The sequence below is a fragment of the Solea senegalensis genome, linkage group LG9, assembly GCF_019176455.1.
Source record: "Solea senegalensis isolate Sse05_10M linkage group LG9, IFAPA_SoseM_1, whole genome shotgun sequence".
Classification (NCBI taxonomy): domain Eukaryota; kingdom Metazoa; phylum Chordata; class Actinopteri; order Pleuronectiformes; family Soleidae; genus Solea; species Solea senegalensis.
The window spans coordinates 20,125,740-20,145,797 of NC_058029.1; the positions used below are offsets into that span (position 1 = coordinate 20,125,740).

The window sequence follows — 20,058 nt, forward strand, 5'->3', positions numbered from 1 at the left end:
GTCTGTGTAACATGAGCATGTCAGCATCGTTACTGTGAGCATGTTAGCAGTGTTACAGTTAGCATTTAGCACAAAGCAGCACACGACTACTCTCCTGTTCAGGGGGTATACTGAAAGCTTCTTGGTGTTCTTACCTTTTTTAGGTGGACTACTCATTCTTCAACAGGACATATGAAGTTCCCAACACACCTTCATGCAGTGCTAAAGAGATGGCTGAACAGAAATACATTCAGGGCTCAAGGTCCTCCTTCTGTTATGAGAATGAAGTAGCTCTGCAATTTGCCTCTCCTGATGATGAGCCTGACCAAGGGCCTGAGTGTCCTCTCCCACCGACCCGAAGGCCTTCACTGGCAGAACATCTCCACTACAACTGAACCTGACAGATAGCGGGGTTCAAGAAAAAAGAGAGAAAGAGGAAGTTTAGCCATTGTTTTGTCAGTGACAAGATATTACGTCTAGAATATGGAGGGGTTAAAAGACCATTAGAAAACTGCAAGGCTTAAATGAGAACTATCATACAGATTAGATTTTTCAGAGTCCCCAGTCAACAGGGGAGATGAGTTACTACACTAACCTAGTTGTCTGATTGGTCCTGGCAATCTTTCATCATTGTTGTCTGCCAAGTCTCACCCTGGCCCATCTCGATCACAGCCCCGCTCATCTGGCTCTTGTGCAACAGCACCCCCTAGTGGTTCTAACCACTCACTGCAAGTTTTTTTCGATCTCCATTTCAGACTGCTCCTGTATGCAATAAATGGTAGTACACTTACTACTCAGGAATGTATTCCACTATCATGCTGACTTGTCACATTAATGTTTTATTTTCTTATGGTAAGTATGAATAGTTTACATTTTGTGATACTTTGGTTAGGTGATGAGATTACTGATACAGGCTCTGTAATTTGTAGAGCCAAAAACGAGCAATAGTACCATGGAGAAACAGCTGAAGACTGGCAGCGTCTTTGAGCAGTTTCTTTGCCATGTAATCTATGTTGTTTGTTTTTGGCTTTTTTCTTTTGTAAAACAAACCATGTATATTGATTGTAACATTTACTTTATCCAATCGTTACTTAACCTCCTGTTTTCTATTGGTTGAATGCCATGAGATAGCACAGTATGCACTGTAACTTTAGTCCTCTTCACTGCAGTGATTCACTGTGTAGATAATGTTGGCTCTGTCCAACTCAGCAAATCACCATCTTTCTAGCACTGCTCTCGACCGTATATTTTCATGTTCCCAGTTGTTAAAATCAACCACATGGTGATGTCTTGCACCATTGCTTTGGATTCTAGTAATTACGGTGTCTGCCCACTGACATTAATGTTTAAAATGTCTTGGCACTTGGGGGATGTTTAATGTTTAGGACAGAAACCAAGGCAAAAGAATCTCTTTGAAGCCATAGGCTCCAAATACAGGGAGTGAAACAACTATGTACCCCTCTGCACAAACTGATGAGGATTGAACTGGAAATCTCATGACATTCATAGAAAAGTGTTTAATGTTTTTGTGCCCATAAAATCATGTGATACGCTCCTAAGTCCAGTTGGTCACTGTTGGTCTCTTTTACAAAATGTGAGAACAGTGTTGCAGATGGTGCCTTTATAACAAACTACAGTTTTTGCAGCTGACCCTTCTCCTGGAATAGATCATTTTTATTACATTTATGTGTTTGCATAACACAATTTATGCAACAGTGTGTTTTTGTTTTTACCAACTTCTGCACAACATTTTTCGAAGTAGAGAACATGTCTATGCAAATAATTACTGTGAATCTACTCAGTGATTGAGTAGTATGTTATCATGCACTGGTAATAGATACTTTAAGCTAGACTTTGTAATGATTGCACTTTGTATGTACATTACAAAACATCTGATATGCTTTTGTCTGTTTTAGATCCTGTAATCCAGGCTACTGTATATTGTGCTGCAGTACCAAGTATTTGACCTGTAGGCAAAAGTAGGAAGGAGTGTCAGGAATGCACCAAGATATTAAGAGTTAACCAATTAACAGCCAGTCGGAAGCTGTTCTTTGTACTTTGCACTTAAGTAATGTATGGAGAAAAATATCTTTCATGAAAATCATCATTTTAACTATGATAGCACTTTAATCACCCCAAAAAGAAAAAAGATTATTACGTAATTTATTAGATTAAACTATTAAATTCTGTAGCTACCTTTTGTTGTTTGTTTGTTTTTAATGAAAAAGGGACGTCTCTGCTAAAATGTCCAAATGTAATTTCAGGGCTGCCACAAGCACAGAGCACTTCTAAATGAACATTTGTTGTAGAGCAAATAAAACAGTGTCTAAATTGCAATCTTTGGTTGATTATTTATTCTCTACATGTCGTCAGGATTTAGACCAAATGTTTTTCTGCAGCAGCACCAAGTGGAAAAATGTTAAACCTTTGATTGTGTGTGTGTGTATGTGTGGTGTGTGTGGGATGGGGGGGTGCGAGTGAGTGCGTGTGTGTGTGTGTGTGTGTTGTGTTGTGTTTACATTCGTGTGAATACGTCATTAGCGCCGGGACCCTGGTACCGGGTAGCGCGGCTACAAGCGGGTTCAGTGGGATTTTCATGGATGACCTGAATCACTCATCTGGAGTCGGGTCATTCCTGGTAAAGCGTGTGTTGTACGGTTTGGACGGAGTCAGAGTAAACCCGATCCCAGACCAGCGTCTGCGGACACTCACCGCCTCAGAGTCGTAAACAAAGGGCGCGCGAGTTTCTCCTGCTTCAGCGTGAGAGTGCCGCACAGCCACCTGCTGCAGCGCTCTCATTGGCTGGTTTCACACGTTACTCACTTTCTGCCCCGCCCCTTAACCTTTAGCATTGGCTAACGGTGGACGTTGCTGCGTTTCAGTTGACGCCATTCGCTGTCGCACTCGCTTTATGCCAGTCTGGGGGCGGAAAGCTTCCGTCGTGCTGAAGAGGCGGCTCTTGGTCGTGGTTGTAGACTGTGATTGGCGTTGTTTCTCTCCGGGGCTTGACTCAGAGCCGTGTGTCGTACGTGGTTGGTCCGCCGACAGGAAGCTCGAGCCCAGGGCTGAAGCCGTTCCCGTGCCCTCACTGCTGCTCTCCGTCTGTTTCATTCTCAGTGTGTGCGGCTTCGCAGGGAGAGCGGTGCAATGAGAAAAACCGCATATGCGGTAGGCTATTCACCTTTCAAGCAGGAAAGAAATACGCAAGAAACAACCTTGTTCTGGTTCTTACCGCACCAAAGCCTTACCCACGTCTCAGAGAGGAACCTGAAGGTGAGACATTTAATTGCCTTTATCCTAATCCAACTCGTAAATAGCCGGTGTAATATCCTTAACGTATCATATTTCAGTGGAGCAGGCTAACTTCGCTTGGTTTGTCCAAATGCGGCGACATAACGCCTTAAAATAAAACCTTGGTGAAAGCAGGGGCGTTTACTGACTTATTACAAGGCTGAGCAAGAACAATGTCCAGTGTCCATATTATGAAGCAGTTCGACGCGTTTTATTACAAACGACATGCCCACGGTTGGCTTTGTGTCATGGAGTATCATTAATTAAAGGACTATCATCATACTACATGTAAAACTAGGTGTAAATTACAGTGAAAATGGCGGTTTTGTGGCTGCCTGAGGTAGGAGGTCCACAGTCAGTTAAAAGGCTGGAGAGTTCATGAGGGTGCTCATGTCTTATGTTCAAGGTGTGGTTGAGCTCCGTCACTGACAGTGTCTGTGCTGCTGAGGTTAAACAGCAGGTGATTCATTCCAGGGGTCACCGCAGCTGCACTGCTGCTGTATTTATACTGATAACCAGTGGATTCATAATGTCGCTCTGTCCTCACTGACTGTCCACTGCAGATCATACCACACTATCATCATCATCATCACCGATGCAGTGCCACACTATGCATCAGAGATGAAGGGGGGAAAGGGAAAAGGCGTTTCCAGCTTCACACACGAGCACAGATGCGCGCACCCACAATCACGTATTAATTAATAAATAATTAAGTGCACACTCACGCAGACACACGCTCAGACTGGTCAGGACCCCCCGCAGTCATTGACCTCAGTTCAAACTCAGTAGGTATTGTTGTCTGAAGGGAGCTGCTCTGTGTTCGGACTGTTGCTATGGAGAAGAGCAAGTCAGGGTTTTTGCAACTCCAGCTGCTGCAGGAAGAGTTTGCTGGCCAGTCCAGGCTGTACTGCGACAACCTGTGTGTGTGTGTGTGTGTGTGTGTGTGAAGAAACTGCTATTGTGAAATCACTGGTATTGATGATTCAGTGTGGACTTGTGTGAGACAAAGGAAACTAGATCTCAGATTTTAACAAGAGAGCCGATGTATGTAGCATGATGTATGAATATGTTCTGTCATCAAATGTGAGAAGGTCAAAGCAAATTCATTGTGGGGATGAGTCGATCCCTCATCAGTATCAATACAATACCGAGTATTGGTATCTGTCTGATATTTAGTATCGGCAAAGGTCTGGCACTGGTCAAAATCACCAGATCAGATGTAAAAAAGCAAGAACAACGAATGTGATATGATCTGTAAAATCCTAAATATGCAAACGCTTCACTAGCATAGAAAAAAACATGTCACTGACATCATAGCATTCCTGTCCGCTGCTGTGTGGACCTATTCAACGATGAAAGGGGAAAAAAGCAGAACAACTTAGTCTAGTTTTGTTTGTGAAACATTTTACATGTAGAAGCAAGAGCATTTTAACTGAGTCATCTGTTGTGCTGTTTAATGGAGAAGAATATTTGTATAACAGTTGAAGCATATGTGTTTTTGAAATGGCTGCTTATGACCCGGCTATAAAGTCGTCAGCACAGCCATGTTTTAAACAGCTTAGTTTTGTAAGTTATAAAACAACTGTACTGGACTGTGATATTGGTTTTGAATAGCAGAAAAGTCACATTGAGCCATCCCTAATTGATTAATTCTAAAAGGAGTGTTTATGTAACCCATGTTTGATAAAACCATTATTATTATTATTACTAGTCAGGTTCTGTCTCTCCATTAGATTTATTTGTAATGAGAAAGTAGTAGAGATATTTAGGATCACATATTTTTCATACTGACTGGATGGGTGGTGGCAACTTCTTTTGTCAACATGTTGACTCCACACCCAGAGTCATGTTGGAGTAACAGGTATGGTAACGGCAGGGTTGAGGACTGGGCTTTGTCATGAACAAGACAAAGAGGGAAAAACTGAGACAGAGATGCATAGCAGGAATCAGGACTGATGACATACCTGTTGAGGCATGGAGACGTCTCACACCTAAAAATTGCACTTCCTAAAAGCCAACTCAACACCTGTATGAGGAAGTTTGACATTCGCCCCAAGCTTTCATTTCTTAAACCTGTGCATTTCCATTTAGGGTTAAAATTATGAATATGTAAAACAAATATTTATTTAATTCAATATTCTCCTGAGGAAAGTTTGTCACATAAAACGTAGGGTTTTCTATCTGGTGGATTCAGAAAAACCCATCCAAAATGTTCTGTTACCACAAGAATCCATCCTCGCTAGTCCTGCATATCCAGTTGACCATTATCTACCATCCCAGCCTGGTAGCAACAAACACTGTTGAATATATATAGGTCATTCTAACCAGGGTAGCAGCTACTCCATCTAAAACTCCCACTGCCCCTAATGGAGAGTTTCTAATGGTGACTGAGTTCCCCGACCCTCCACAAAGTTAACTTTTCTCACACAATTCCTTCTGTGCATGACTTCATAGTTGTCAGAGCACATCTTGAAACAGTCACTCTGACTGGAGATTGCTTCATGTTTTTGAGTAGTTGCCATATCTATCTATAGTCACCTTCTCTCTCACATGATCCCAGCCCTGAAGGCGATTCAGCATTTTAGCTCCACTGTGTACTCTAGTCCTCAGAAAAGGGCCTCACTGGAGCTTCATCTCTGCTGGGTCTCACGTGACCTGTGATGGAAGGATGTTTCATTTTCTTTCAGTCAACAATAGATTCAAGTCTACTTTGATTCTTTCTCCTCACTGCTGTCCCACTCTTCTCCCTCACCACCCCCAACACTGTCATGTTGATTGATTCTCCAACTCTCCTTTCCTCCACCCAACCATCTCTCTGCCTTTCTTTTTCTCATCCCTGTCTTCTCCTTGATTTGATGTGTCTTTCAATTAGGCCATCCCTGACCCAGTCTTTGGATACGGGCTGCCTGCAATTTGCGTGCTACTACCGTTCCTTCTGTACATGTGGGTGGTTCCGTGATGCGTTAACACAGACTCACATCAGTGTCACTGTCAGACTGTCCTTTGCAGCATGTACAACGCTCCATTTTTCAGCATCTCACAAGAAAGTAAAAGCAGCTCAACACAGACTAGTTTATTGTATTTATTGTTTCTGTCTTCTCTCTTCTTTCCTCACCTAGTGCCAGTAGTACCATGTCCAGGCCAACGGGAGGTGGTGTCAATGACATCACCCGCTACCTGACATCGGGGGTGGCACCCGGATCTCCCAACGCCAAGTCCACGTTCTCCGCTGCCAGCCAGGCCGATTGGGCCGCAAAGAGGCTGGTGTGGGTGCCTTCGGAGAAACATGGCTTTGAGGTAAGTGGGTGTTGTCCACTGTAAAGAAAAAATGAGGACATTTCGACCTTTGTCTCCAAACATACAACTAAATATACATGAAACGCAAGGGGATGTGAAAAGATTAAACAACTTGAAATTGGTGATTAAATTATACAGTTTATTTTTACAACTTGTTATCACATTTCTTTTTTCACTATCTGACTATTAATCCTGAGGTAAATTATTAGCCCAAGTATGTTCCTTCCACTGAAGGTGTGTCAGAAAAGGTGGGGCAAAGCAACACAGGGTGTGTGTGGGTTTATGTGTGAGCGACCATATTTTTGAGGTTTTCTTTTTTTCATTTCAGTGACAATGCTGTAATTAGACTCTTTATTTAGTCGTGTTCTGCTTCCTAACACGTTTGGGCTTAATGACTATCACAAGGCCAATGTCATGATATTTATGTACTTGTATACTTGCACATTTCAATTGATGCTGACTGGAGGATGTGACATATGAATTTGACGTAGCTGTGAGCCTTCTTGTCTCTGCTGGACTAGTTTCATAGTGAGCTCAGTGAATAGAACAATACCCTCCTTCAGCCTCCTAATGTTAAAGAGGCCGTTGCAGAGACACTGACTTCATTTTACACTCATGATCTGAGAATGGCACTGTTGGACAAACACACACTAGGGATACACACATTCATCCACTTAATACACACAAAGACACGCATGCGCTCGCCCTGTTTCATATTCTGAGCGTGTGGTGTTCAATCTGTGACTAATATACACCCACATGCACACAGAAAAAGAAACGCACCAACTGTAAGTTGTGGGTTTGCATGTCCAGTGGCAGAAACAATAAAGCGAAGCAAAGCTGAGTCCTGTGACTTGGGTCAGACCCTGAAATATACTGCTTCCTGTCAAACTAGCACAAGATCAACAGCGTGACAAAGGAAGTTCTCTCTTCTGTTCTGTCTCCATCAATCCCTGTCTGTTGTCAAATATGACTCTGTCCTTAAATCTCACAAGCAGAGAAATGCTAGTTTACTGTACACTTACATTTCTACACTGAAGTTGTAGTCCAATAACTAGAAACCTACATTATACTGTAGCTGCATTTTCCCAAAGCTAATGAATGACTACTAGGTAGCTGTCAGCAGGGTCTATTCTATTAGTCGCAGAGTGAAAGATGTCACAAACAAACAAAGTTTGCTTGTGGTTGGTATTATCTTTTAGCCAGAATTACTTACATTGGTGCTTTAAGGAAAATGCAACAAGACCTCTGAGAAGATTAAAGTTATCAAACATCTTATACTGCAAGATATTGTTTTAACCTTTTAAATTCACGTTATTCTTTTATTTGCTTTACTTTTATGTATCAATTTATCTGAGTGTGATTTTTGGACAGTTAATCTTGCGAATGCATTGCTTTGCTAATGATGTTGACTGCGGTGGTGTCAGATTTTTCATACTCTTCCATTTTTTCCATAACTTTCTACATCCTTTCTGTTTGTTTCTAACCACAGTCAGCCAGTATCCGGGAGGAGCGTGGCGATGAGGTGGAGGTTGAGCTTACAGACAGCCAGCGGAAGCTGACTCTGTCCAGGGAGGAGGTGCAGAGGATGAACCCCCCTCGTTTCAGTAAAGTGGAGGACATGGCCGACCTCACCTGCCTCAACGAAGCATCTGTGCTGCATAACCTGAGAGAGCGATACTACTCTGGTTTGATCTATGTGAGTCCACAAAACATTCACAGCACAGGCATATTCATGCATGCACAATGGAAAACCTGTGCATATGTAGATGCATTAGGTAGGGGAAGCAGCATGTGCCGACATACAGTGTGGGATGTGTGCATGCATGTGTTTGTAGCCAGCTCTCGTGGCATTTTCCTGTGTAACTGATATGTGGCAGTATGAGAGGTGAGGAGTCCGTTTACAAAGTTACTCACAAGTCTGCTGTGACAGTTGTGGCATCTCTGGTTTCTGTGGCAGGGCAGTAGAGTACAAGGGCACAAAGAAAAGATATGAGCTATTAAGAAATAGAATAATGTATGCACATAGATGCCGTTACACTGAGTGCGCGTGTTAAGAGATGGACAGAGAGGAGCAGGATTGTTGGAATAGCTTAGAGAGGCGTGTTACAATTTGAGATAAGATAGAATGGTTTATAGTCCTGACTTTCTCTGCAGTTAAATAAGAATTATGAGAATAATAATGTATGGGTGTGGCTGGGAACAGTGTAAAAAATGAGTCATGATTGTTTTTTAATGACTGAATCATACATTTGTGAATCTTACTAATACTGTACTTAGTATTAGTATTATGATGAATCTGTTGTGTTTGATGAATGTGTGCATGTTGTGGGAGAACAGTGCAGATATTTTTACTGTGACTATGGCTAATTATGCATATGATGTTTTGATGGTGTGTATGTCATATATGTGTGTAGCTAGTGTGTCATTTCAATGTTTTAAGATGCACTCTTTGAAATGAATCCCTGCGGAAAAGTTTGTTCATTTGCTTGACTGAAATTAATCCTCAATTGCCAGAGGATCATTAGCTTAGCCCAAATGATTGCACAGGGTGTATTCATGTTTACCTTGTCTGGCAGACAATATATTCAATCCAGAAAAAGATAGACATGCTTAGGGCTCAAGATCTTTGTTGCTTTACTCCTTTGTTTTTGTTCAGTGAGATAATACATCACCTGCAGTGATCATACAGCTGCAGTGAAGGCACACACAGCACATATGATATTAATGACATCACTGTGGAAACATCTGTCCCTTTAAACACGTCTACATGAATGCAAAAAGAATGTATGTTCAAAAACAGATTATATTCCATTCCATTTGTGTTTACACACATGTATACTAACACTGTGAAATGAGACTATTGTATGTGGCCATACTGATATGCAAACATCTCTACTCTCTCTGTTTCCCAGACATATTCAGGATTGTTCTGTGTGGTTGTGAACCCATACAAAAACCTGCCCATCTACACCGAGTCCATCGTGGAGATGTACCGGGGCAAAAAACGCCATGAGATGCCCCCTCACATCTATGCCATTTCAGAGGCTGCCTATCGCAGCATGTTACAAGGTACTCAACACTATCTGTGGCCTCTGACCCCAGAATAACTTTTACACCATAGCTAACTTACACCTTACATCTGCTGCTATCAGCTCAGCTGGGCTGGAATGTGGCACTAAATTCACTTTGTGATCTTTGATCACTGAGCCACACCATGAACGCTATTTAAAGGTGTGGTCCTTAACACGCTTTATCACAAACTTTAAAAGTGAAAAAGAAAACATTTTTCCCGCAGTAGAGATTTCCAGGTGTGGCACCTCTTTCAGGTCTGTCATTGAATATTTGTTGTGGTAATGATAGTAACCACATATTACACTGGAATCAACAATGGATGGGCTTTTTCTAAACCCAACCTGTCACATTGAGTTCACTCAATGTGACAGACAATTCCCAGCAACCATTAAAAAACTGTCAGGCTTGATTAGGTAATGATTCTGCCTCAGGGTGTCTTCCTGAGATAACAAGACAGATGAGGCTATGTGTGTGTATGTGTTTGCCTCCCCCTCACCCTCCCCAGCGCAGGTTGTAGGTGTGTAACCAGAGTGATTGAACCTGTAGGACCAGTATGAATTCTTCCAGACTGAACACATGGGAATTTTAAAAGCAGACACAAGCAATGTTGCAAACAACGTCCACCCAGTGAGTAACAGTGCCGTGTGGTCTGGCAGCCTGAAGAGACCAGTTAAGCTGGCAACCGGCTTCTCTCTACACCACTATGTAGTGAAAGAGTAAGAAGGAGGAGTGGGAGTAAGACGGTCAGGAATTTCAACAACAAAGCTGTGGCACTGCATTTATATTACGTACAGCATTAAACATCAAAATATGAGGTGTGAGGCTTCCATTGTTCTACAGGCCTGATAAGTGGAAGTGGAGGCTTAAGTGTAACAAGAGCCTACCAGTGGCTTATAAAACCTCTCTAACATACAGCACTGTACAGTGTGCTATTTCACAGAATCATGTGTCAGCATGTGTGCACTTTCTACAAGAGAGTTTTCAGCCTCCTTGTCTGTCTGTCACGAAGTGTCTGTCATCAAAATTTCTTTTCTTCCTTCACAGACAGAGAAGATCAGGCAATCCTCTGCACGTGAGTAGTAGTACAGCACTGACTATATCTATCTGTGTGTGTGTATGTGTGTATTCTTAATAATTGGCTATGAGGATAATATCGCTAATATATAAAATGACAAAAACCTAAATTACTTTTGTCTCCACGCCAAAGACATTCGGGTTAACTGTCATAGAGGAACAAAGAAACCTGACACCACAAAATAAATCTAGTTATCGCCAAGGACATATTGTGTGCATGTCTGTGTGTGTTTCTGAATGAGACACCAGGAGAAATCTCAATAGTGATATATTTTAAAATCATTTCTTGGCCATTTTCACAAATCATGCAATCCTCAGAGCGGTAAAGATAATGGAATGAACATTTCTTAAGTGGTTTAAAATGCAATATAAATCAGACTCTTGACCATGTGACCCACAGTAATAACTCAGAGTCAATAAATTAAATAGTAAACACTCCACTGTGCTGACTCTTCACATGTCCGTTCTGCTAATGCGGCTACAGTTTGCCTTTCATAACCCATTGGCCCTAATTAGTCGGTTTCATGCATATTTTATGTGTGACATACACACTGTGGTATTTGTTGTTTTATATGTTTTAAACATACACATTCAGAGTTTACTGTGCCGCAATTATTATTTGATTGATTTGATAATCTGTTAATCGGTTTGATTTTTCAGTTTCTTAAATGTTTCTGTTTCTTGGCTCCATGTAACAAAGAAATCATTAAAACTGAATAATTTTGTTTTGTGGACAAAACAAGGCATTTGTCATAATTTCCAGGTTTTGTCTGACGTTATTATGCACCAAACAAGTACTCGATTAATCCAGAAAATAATTGTTAGTTGCAGCCCTACTGTTCATATTGAAGAGAAAATTCAGAAATGATCTTTAAGGCCTGTAACATAGGCTTATGTCATTTGTCTCTCTACCTCTCTGCTTGAAGGAGCACCATCTGACACTCTGTCATTGTGATTTCCTGCCAGACTCTTCCTGGCATTGTCAAGAATACTCCTTTAGGTCATTTTCAGTTTGGAAGTGTATTTGGGCCGAGGTGTCTGCTTCTTTTAGATCTTATACAGTGGCTATTTTTGCACCATTCTCCTTCATTCTGGTCCAAGAGCAGCAAAAATGACACAGCCCGTATCCTCTGCATCTGCTTTCTGTTAAGACCTGTGGCTTCCAATGCACTATATGGTCTCTATGTTTATTGGTGTGATGAGTGTGTTTGGACACTTGTTCCTGTGTGTTCCCTCTCTTGCCTGTATATACCATTTATGATGTGGGCCATATGTGTTTGAGAGAATTGTATTTATTATGTACATGTGTTGTACTTACTTGATTTTGTGTGCATATTCCAGAGGCGAGTCTGGGGCTGGGAAAACAGAGAACACAAAGAAAGTTATCCAGTATTTGGCCCACGTTGCCTCCTCCCATAAAGGAGGCACTCCGGGTAGGAGCAAGGAGGCTATGCAGGTATGTCAGAGAATGATGTTGTATGGAGAGCAAAAAGGAATACTATTTGAATCACTGCAGGCCACAGGACAAAGACAATTTGATGAACTCATACATAACATTAACTGATGTATGTCTTATATACATCAGTATTTAGCTCATATCTTGGTCACTGCTAATCTTCTGTTTGACATAGTTGTGATTTCCCATTCTGATGTAATTGTACATTTTCATTCTCTTTGCAGTTTTTTTTTGCTTTTTTTTACCATTATACTAAACTTACAACAAGGGTTAAATGTAGAACTACAGGGTATTAGTGTCAAATTCAATCTTATAGTTGCTCTCTGTGACCAGTGCTTTTTCCTTCACGAAATCACAATTTACTGAGCCAGCATGGTTCACCAATTGAATTGGCTTTATCTTATTTGGTGTGGGTTTTCTCAGTCTCAGGTCTATTTTCTTCTCTCTCAGTATTAGTACTTCCTTTCAGCTTGTTTCCCCCCTCTTTTCTCTTCTTTGTCCCTCTATCCTTCCTGCGTGTTCAGATTGATGGCTCTAGATCTTTAACAAGAGGCAGTACTCTGGTGAACAGGGTGAGTTTCCTCTGTCCTTCCCAGTGCTTTTCTCCTTTTCTTTTTTTATCCTTTAATAGACAACACAATGATTGTGACTAACTGCTACCACTGATGCAACTCCACTTAACAATCGAGCATTCAGCTGTACAGTATTTATATATATGTATAGTTTTGTTTTTGTACTCCTCGGTTTGCTGTTGTTGTTGTTGTTGTTCTCTTATTTGTCTTTTTGTTTATCTCATTCATATGTTCCATCCAACCACCTGTTCCCCTCTTCCCAAACACCTCATTTTGTCCCACAATTCATCAGAGTTTACAATATGTGAGTATGAACAAATGAAGGCAACTGGGAATCATATCTGGTTGAACTTTCCACATGAGCTGATATGATTCCTCTTTTATGCACATGGGTTAGAGGGTCTCCACTTTGTGGACTGAAGCTAAGTCTCCAGTTCTCAGTGGTCACTGTAGAACTGTGAGACATTTCTGGTGTTCAGGTGGTTTTAATCGTGCAGTATGGGTGAATGCAGTCGAATGAGTGGGAGTGGATGTGACTGTGTTGCTGCAGACATCCTTGCACATGTGTGTAGTGAGTTAGTTAGTGGACCTACTTAAATATGCAGTTTTGACAATGTGTGCCGTGTACATATTGTTTGCTGTGTGTTTTGTCACTGTAAAAACTGCTGACGTGCTGCTCGTCGCGTGTGTTTGTGTCTGTCTGCTTTTATTGTCGACAGGCTTACATTCCTCACCACCTTTTACAGTATAAATGCCTCCTGTAGCAACAGCAACTCCCTTGACACTCATCAGTGACTGCTGCTGCTGCTGTTGCTGCTGTCTAAACGGCTGCTGCATTGCTAATGAGTCAGCTGCAGTAATGCATTGCAGGTAGCAAGAATCAGCCAACATATAGCTTGTGAATGATGCTACAATGAAAAGCTGCAGCTGCCTTCATCGCTCTACAAACAGTGGTTCTCAACTGACTCTTGATAATTGGTTTCTATAGATTTTTGTTTAATAATGAAAGACTTTAAATTTTGATAAGCAAAACATTAAACACAATGAATGTCCTTATTATTGATTGCTTAACTAATGAGGGCTCGTCACTCTAATTGATGTTGAGAATCATTTGTTCCTGGGTCTGGGAATGGTTTATGGTGTGTTATGAAATGCTGTTTTCTGCTCTAAAATGCACCAGTATGTGTTACTGCTCCTCAAGAATGAGTCATGCAGTTTTTGTATTTTACATAACAGGTCAGTGGTTTGTTCAAAGTGGTGATGGTGTAATGTAAATGGTGCATTTTAGTCAATAGTCCCTATGGAAGTTTTTCTGTTATCACTGTAGTGCTGTGAATCTGACCTGATGTCTCTTGTGTGTCTCAGGGCGAGCTGGAGAGACAGCTGCTGCAGGCCAACCCCATACTGGAGGCCTTTGGCAATGCGAAGACTGTCAAGAATGACAACTCTTCTAGATTTGTAAGACCTGTTTATATTCATCTGTTGGTCATTTGCTTGTGATTTTCTTAATGTTTAAATGTAAACTGAAATATCTAACCACTTCTCCTTCTTCTTCAGGGTAAATTCATCCGCATTAATTTTGATGTGGCAGGGTACATCGTTGGTGCCAACATTGAAACCTGTATCCTTTTCTACATCTTTTGACGGATCAGGTGAATCCCTTGATCCTTAGATAAGCCTAGATTGGAGGATTTTCTTCAATTTGTGAATGTTGTTGTTTTTGCCAAAGGTCTATATCCTAAACTCCAAAGATATAATTGAAAATGTGAACAAATGCACGGTACTTTTAACTGGATTTATGTGAAAAAAGGCTCTACTGTGCCACTCTTGGTTGTACACATCCATGACATATGAATCTAGACCTCCTTGAAAAGTCCCGGGCAACGCGCCAGGCCAAAGATGAGAGGACATTCCACATTTTTTACCAGTTTTTGTGTGGCGCTTCAGAGCAAACAAGGGGTGAGCAAAAACAGAGGCTGACCAAGTACAATAATGTGTTACACTGTCTGATAATCAATGATCAAGCAATCACTGTCCTATACAATATCCATATAATTATTTTACCCCTTGTCCTTCTTCTTTAGCTGACCTACTCTTAGGAACTGCAGATGACTACCGCTTTCTCAGTGGAGGCTCCATCCCTGTTCCTGGTCAGAGTGATTCAGAGAACTTCACACAGACCATGGACTCCATGGCCATAATGGGTTTCACCCCAGAAGAGTCAGTGTGTAAGAGAAGGGATGATCCAGAGGGAAGAATTAGAGACATCAGTTTGCTACTTACACATTTTTAAGCCTTGCTGTCATTTACATTTCCTCTCTCTGTCTGTCCGCTTCTCAGCCATGCTGAAGGTGATCTCCTCTGTGCTCCAGTTTGGCAATATTACCTTCATGAAGGAGAAGAATCATGACCAGGCCTCCATGCCTGATAACACGGCTGCTCAGAAACTGTGCCATCTGCTGGGCATCAATGTACTAGAGTTCACCAGGGCCATCCTCACACCCAGGATCAAAGTGGGTCGAGAGTATGTGCAGAAGGCCCAGACTAAAGAACAGGTAAGATTCTATAATCATAGATGTTTGTACTGTTTGTTATGAAAAGAGTAAAAAAAGATCAAACTGTTAGATTATGTTTAATAGGATGCCACAATCTGGACAACTAATGGGAAACTCGTGTTTCCTCTTTCAGGCTGACTTTGCTGTGGAGGCCCTGGCGAAGGCCACTTATGAGCGTCTGTTCAGATGGCTGGTGCACAGGATCAACAGAGCTCTGGACCGCAGACAGAGACAGGGAGCCTCCTTCATAGGAATCCTTGACATTGCTGGATTTGAGATCTTCCAAGTATGATTATTTGAAGATGTTTCTGATATTGTTTCTCTGAAGTGTATTTATGGCCATAAAAATCTTATTTCTGTCTTATTTTTTTGTGAAGTGGTAATTTAGGCAAATTGTTTGAAGAGCTTACTTTGAAGTCAGAACTGGTTTAGATTGCAATCAATATTAGGTTAAGGCAAGTGTTGATGCAATTCTCCACCCCCTATTAGTGTATGTTTGTATAGTTAATCACACAGCCTGAAGAAAGTTTTTGGTTTGTTGTATGTTTCCCTCTGCAGCTAAACTCATTTGAGCAGCTGTGCATTAACTACACCAATGAGAAGCTGCAGCAGCTCTTCAACCACACCATGTTCATACTGGAGCAGGAGGAGTACCAGCGGGAGGGCATCGAGTGGAACTTCATCGATTTTGGCCTGGACTTACAGCCGTGCATAGACCTGATTGAGAAACCGGTACAAACAGCCCAGTCAAACAAACCTCACTGTGTTTCTGTATCATCTTTATATCAAAAGCCACATTTTATTCACAATAAATGTTTATGTGTTTCCCTTTCTTTTTCAGACCCACCCACCTGGTGTTCTGGCCCTGCTGGATGAAGAGTGCTGGTTCCCTCGGGCGACAGACCGCTCATTTGTGGAGAAGGTGTCTGCTGAGCAAGGCACCCATCCTAAATTCTTCAAATCAAAACAGCCACGTGGTGAAGCCGACTTCTCCATCATTCACTATGCTGGAAAGGTATCCCTCTTTTTTGCCATCTTTCCCAACAGTGTGAAACATACATTAAAAAGCCACATCTCACCTTTTGTCTGGCCTCCCTTCGCCCCAGGTGGACTATAAAGCAGATCAGTGGTTGGTGAAGAATATGGATCCTCTGAACGACAATGTGGCGTCTTTGCTTCACCAGTCTTCAGATCATTTTGTCTCTGAACTCTGGAAAGAGGGTGAGACTCATTTACACACGTGTGTGTGTGTGTGTGTGTGTGTGTACGTACTATGAACATTAAGAATTTTAACTTGTGGACTATATGTATCTTGTGCAAAATGTTCATAATATGAGGGTAATGTACTTTTAACTTTATCTTTGTACTAACTTGACTGTCTTTCTTCTCTTTCTCTGTTTTGAAACTGTCTTTCTGCTGTCTCTTACTTTCTCCTCATCTCTCTGCTCCCTCTTCCTTCTTGTTCTCTCCTGTGTTTGCTTCATGCTTTTTCTTTTCCCCTCCTGCTCTTTTCTCTTGCTTCTGCACTTCTTTGATTCTCATTTGGGCTCCTTCCCTCTTATCTTTCTGCCTGTCCTCTCCTTCACCCTGCATCAGATATCCAAACTCTTCCTCGTGTCTACTTCTTTGATTCCTATGCCACAATACAGGCTAATGGCTCAGACAGTAGGTGTTTCTCCGCCTCTGTGTGTCACACTCACATTCCTCACTCCCACCTCTACTCACATTATTCTTTTCTTTTCTGTCTGCCCAGTTTTGGATTGTGATGTGCCCTTTTTGTGTGATTTTATTTCCTTTTTAGTTGATGTTTGTTTTGTGGTGTTATAAATTGTTTCATATTTTTCCATTCTCTTAGCTGTGATGTTGCCTCAAATGCTGTTTTTGCTCTTTCACCACGTTTTGGCTTTTAGTGATAGTGCTGTGCTTGTGTCATGTAGTCATTTACCTTGGTTTAGAGTGTCAAGATACCAGCCTCACAAAATACGTTTCACTTGAAATGTGACCCTGAATCAACTCTAGCGACATATTGCAACACATTGGCACACTAGTATTGAAACATTAAGCAATAACTGCTGTCAATTCAAGAGAAAAACTTTAAGAACATTATTATGATCAGACAAACCTGCAGTCCTACCTGTGCAGACATGTTGAAAATGAACAGGTTGAACTGGAGAAGCTTTACCTGTCGCACACTTGTAAATGTGTGTTTGTCACACTGAGAATATGTTCTTATTTGTTGTTGGCTGATATGGGTGAATCAATGTCCTACATTGGTTTTGGCTTTAAGAAACATGCTAATAATAATAAGTAATATCATCTTATTATGGATTACAGATATGAGCTCTGATGAGCTGATATCTGTCCAGAGCCTTGACAGCAGGTGTGAAAATGTGTATGCCATCATTATATCATGGCAGTCACTGGGACATCAACATGCCAAATTGATAAAAACTCACTTTCATCATAACTCTATGTTTTTTCATTCATCCAGTGGACAGGATTGTGGGTATGGACCAGGTGTCGACAGGGGAGAGCAGTGGGCCGGTCACATTTGGAGGTGGAGGACTAAAGACCAAGAAGGGAATGTTTAGGACAGTTAGTCAGCTTTACAAGGAGTCTCTCACCAAGCTGATGGCTACTCTGAGGAACACCAACCCCAACTTCCTCCGCTGCATCATCCCCAACCATGAGAAGAGGGTGAGACTGTGGAGCTGGATAAGAAGGAGAATGGATAGAAACCTGTAAACTACAAGAATGTCTAAATGTTTCTGTTTTTCCCCTCTCTCCCAGGCTGGTAAACTGTCTCCCAATTTGGTTTTGGACCAGCTTAGATGTAATGGAGTTCTGGAGGGGATTCGTATCTGCAGACAAGGCTTCCCTAACCGCATCCCATTCCAGGAGTTCAGGCAGAGGTATGTGCACACGTGTGCATGCATCAGAGACTGACTTGCTGAATATAATCTTGGTTTCCATCTTGAAATTTAGATCTTCTGAATCCGTGTTATGGAATTTGCTCCATACTGTCTTACTATCAGTTTCATTATGTATGTGAACATGTACATGAGATTTCACCGTAAAAACTAGTAAGCTTAACAAAGTTAAGTCAAAGTAATTTTTATTTACATATATCCCTATATCAAAAATTAAATATATGCCTCTAGGGTTTTCACAATCTCTACAACAAAGAACATCCTCTACCATTTGACCTTCAACTCTGAGGAACAATTTCCATTTATAGGCAAAATTAAAGAAACACAGTGAATGTGTATATAAACTGCAACTCAGTTGTTAAGTGGTGGTATGCAATGACGAGGATGTAATTCTACCTTTACTACGAGTACAGTGCCTTTCATAACCATCTGTGACTGCTTCTCTCTCTCTCTCTCACTCTCACACACTACTTGTTTTCTTTAAGCACTTTCTCTGGCACCTGTAAATGACCTGTTTTACACATCCTCAGTCTCAATTACTTACAGAATCACAATTGTCTTTCAGATATGAGATCCTGACTCCTAATGCTATTCCTCGCACCTTCATGGATGGCAAACAGGCATCCGAACTCATGGTAAGTCATTTTTTGGTAGCTCTTTTCAGACAGCATAGATGGTAGATGCACTGTGTGCTGACCATCTGTGTCCTTGTTCAGATCAGGGCTCTGGAGCTGGACCACAACCTATACAGAGTTGGTCAGAGTAAAGTATTCTTCAGAGCTGGAGTCCTGGCTCACCTTGAGGAGGAGAGAGACCTAAAGATCACTGACACCATCATACGCTTCCAGAGCACTTCCAGAGGCTACCTAGCACGCAAGTAAGAGTGTACCACAAAATAAATATTAACAGATCATTAGAGGTATGTTTCTTTGGTGTGTAAGCTCCTGTGAGGTATTTTACATGATATACGTATTGATTATGTTTTCAGCAGTTAAGTGCTTTTGTTGTGTTGATAATGTTATAGTTGTAGTCCATAATTGGTTTCGAAACTATTATTATTTATTATGGTTTTTGTATTTGCCCTACATTTTCACAACACAGTTTCAAAGATTATTGAGCAACACTGCTAAAAGTTTTGAATTATTAATATCACTAATGATTGTCACTCATAACTTGCACAAGTGAGTGCCATCATTTGCAAATTGAGATGAATAATGAACAGTCGACAATGATAATTAGGCCATTTTAATTAAAACTATTTTGACTTGAACAAATATGGGCTGCTCTCTTGTGGCATCCTCATTAACATGGCACAACTGCACTGCTGCTGAAAACAACTCGGTTCTTGTTGAAATCCTTCTCAGGTCCTGGTAGCCATCAATAAAAAATATATCAAGTGTCTGTGGCTCTTGCTGTCACTAGCTAACCTGCCTACCTGTGATGATATGATAAAGTTTAGTGTTTTCTTACAGGTGATTAAGATATGCTGTGTCAGTATTAACAAAACCGTTCTCACAGCGCCTCTTCTTGGCTTCAATCATTGTGTTGTCTTACGACAACCTTTCCCACTACAATGGATGTTTTTCCTTTTTCCAGACAATTTTATTTATTAATGGTTATTGAACAAATGTGAAAAAAAAGAATTTCAGAAACAACTTATGTCCTGAGCCAGTTAACATCAGTCAGGGAGAAGAGAAGGCAAACATTGTTGGGGTTTCTCTTGGACAAGCGCTTGCTTAATGCGGTTCATGTAGAGTTAGTGTTTCACTCTTCAAGGAGCATTAATATTTAATTATTTATCAGCGTCTATCAGTGACTCAGGAACTGTA

General features: G+C 41.2%; 2 protein-coding genes across 19 annotated transcripts in view; both read left to right on the forward strand.

Annotated features, from left to right (window-relative positions):
* kcnj14 (potassium inwardly rectifying channel subfamily J member 14) overlaps positions 1–2,316 on the forward strand; it is a 38,494-nt gene extending 36,178 nt beyond the window's left edge. For all 10 annotated transcript variants that reach the window (XM_044033529.1, XM_044033533.1, XM_044033534.1 and 7 more), the window contains one exon: positions 144–2,316. In XM_044033529.1, the coding sequence (XP_043889464.1) occupies positions 144–374 (231 nt within the window). In that variant the 3' untranslated portion in view covers positions 375–2,316. The remainder of the gene's footprint in view (positions 1–143) is intronic.
* A 716-nt stretch (positions 2,317–3,032) lies between these two features.
* myh14 (myosin, heavy chain 14, non-muscle) overlaps positions 3,033–20,058 on the forward strand; it is a 28,617-nt gene continuing 11,591 nt past the window's right edge. For 2 of the 9 annotated variants that reach the window (XM_044033295.1, XM_044033296.1), the window contains exons 1-22: positions 3,033–3,252; positions 6,390–6,567; positions 8,060–8,266; positions 9,483–9,639; positions 10,687–10,714; positions 12,058–12,172; positions 12,697–12,744; positions 13,037–13,048; positions 14,110–14,202; positions 14,302–14,365; positions 14,605–14,703; positions 14,829–14,972; positions 15,085–15,299; positions 15,433–15,585; positions 15,858–16,031; positions 16,141–16,314; positions 16,406–16,520; positions 16,896–16,964; positions 17,791–17,996; positions 18,090–18,211; positions 18,795–18,864; positions 18,946–19,106. In XM_044033295.1, the coding sequence (XP_043889230.1) occupies positions 6,403–6,567; positions 8,060–8,266; positions 9,483–9,639; positions 10,687–10,714; positions 12,058–12,172; positions 12,697–12,744; positions 13,037–13,048; positions 14,110–14,202; positions 14,302–14,365; positions 14,605–14,703; positions 14,829–14,972; positions 15,085–15,299; positions 15,433–15,585; positions 15,858–16,031; positions 16,141–16,314; positions 16,406–16,520; positions 16,896–16,964; positions 17,791–17,996; positions 18,090–18,211; positions 18,795–18,864; positions 18,946–19,106 (2,591 nt within the window). In that variant the 5' untranslated portion in view covers positions 3,033–3,252; positions 6,390–6,402. The remainder of the gene's footprint in view (positions 3,253–6,389; positions 6,568–8,059; positions 8,267–9,482; positions 9,640–10,686; positions 10,715–12,057; positions 12,173–12,696; positions 12,745–13,036; positions 13,049–14,109; positions 14,203–14,301; positions 14,366–14,604; positions 14,704–14,828; positions 14,973–15,084; positions 15,300–15,432; positions 15,586–15,857; positions 16,032–16,140; positions 16,315–16,405; positions 16,521–16,895; positions 16,965–17,790; positions 17,997–18,089; positions 18,212–18,794; positions 18,865–18,945; positions 19,107–20,058) is intronic. The other 7 variants (XM_044033298.1, XM_044033297.1, XM_044033302.1 and 4 more) reach the window with 7 other exon arrangements.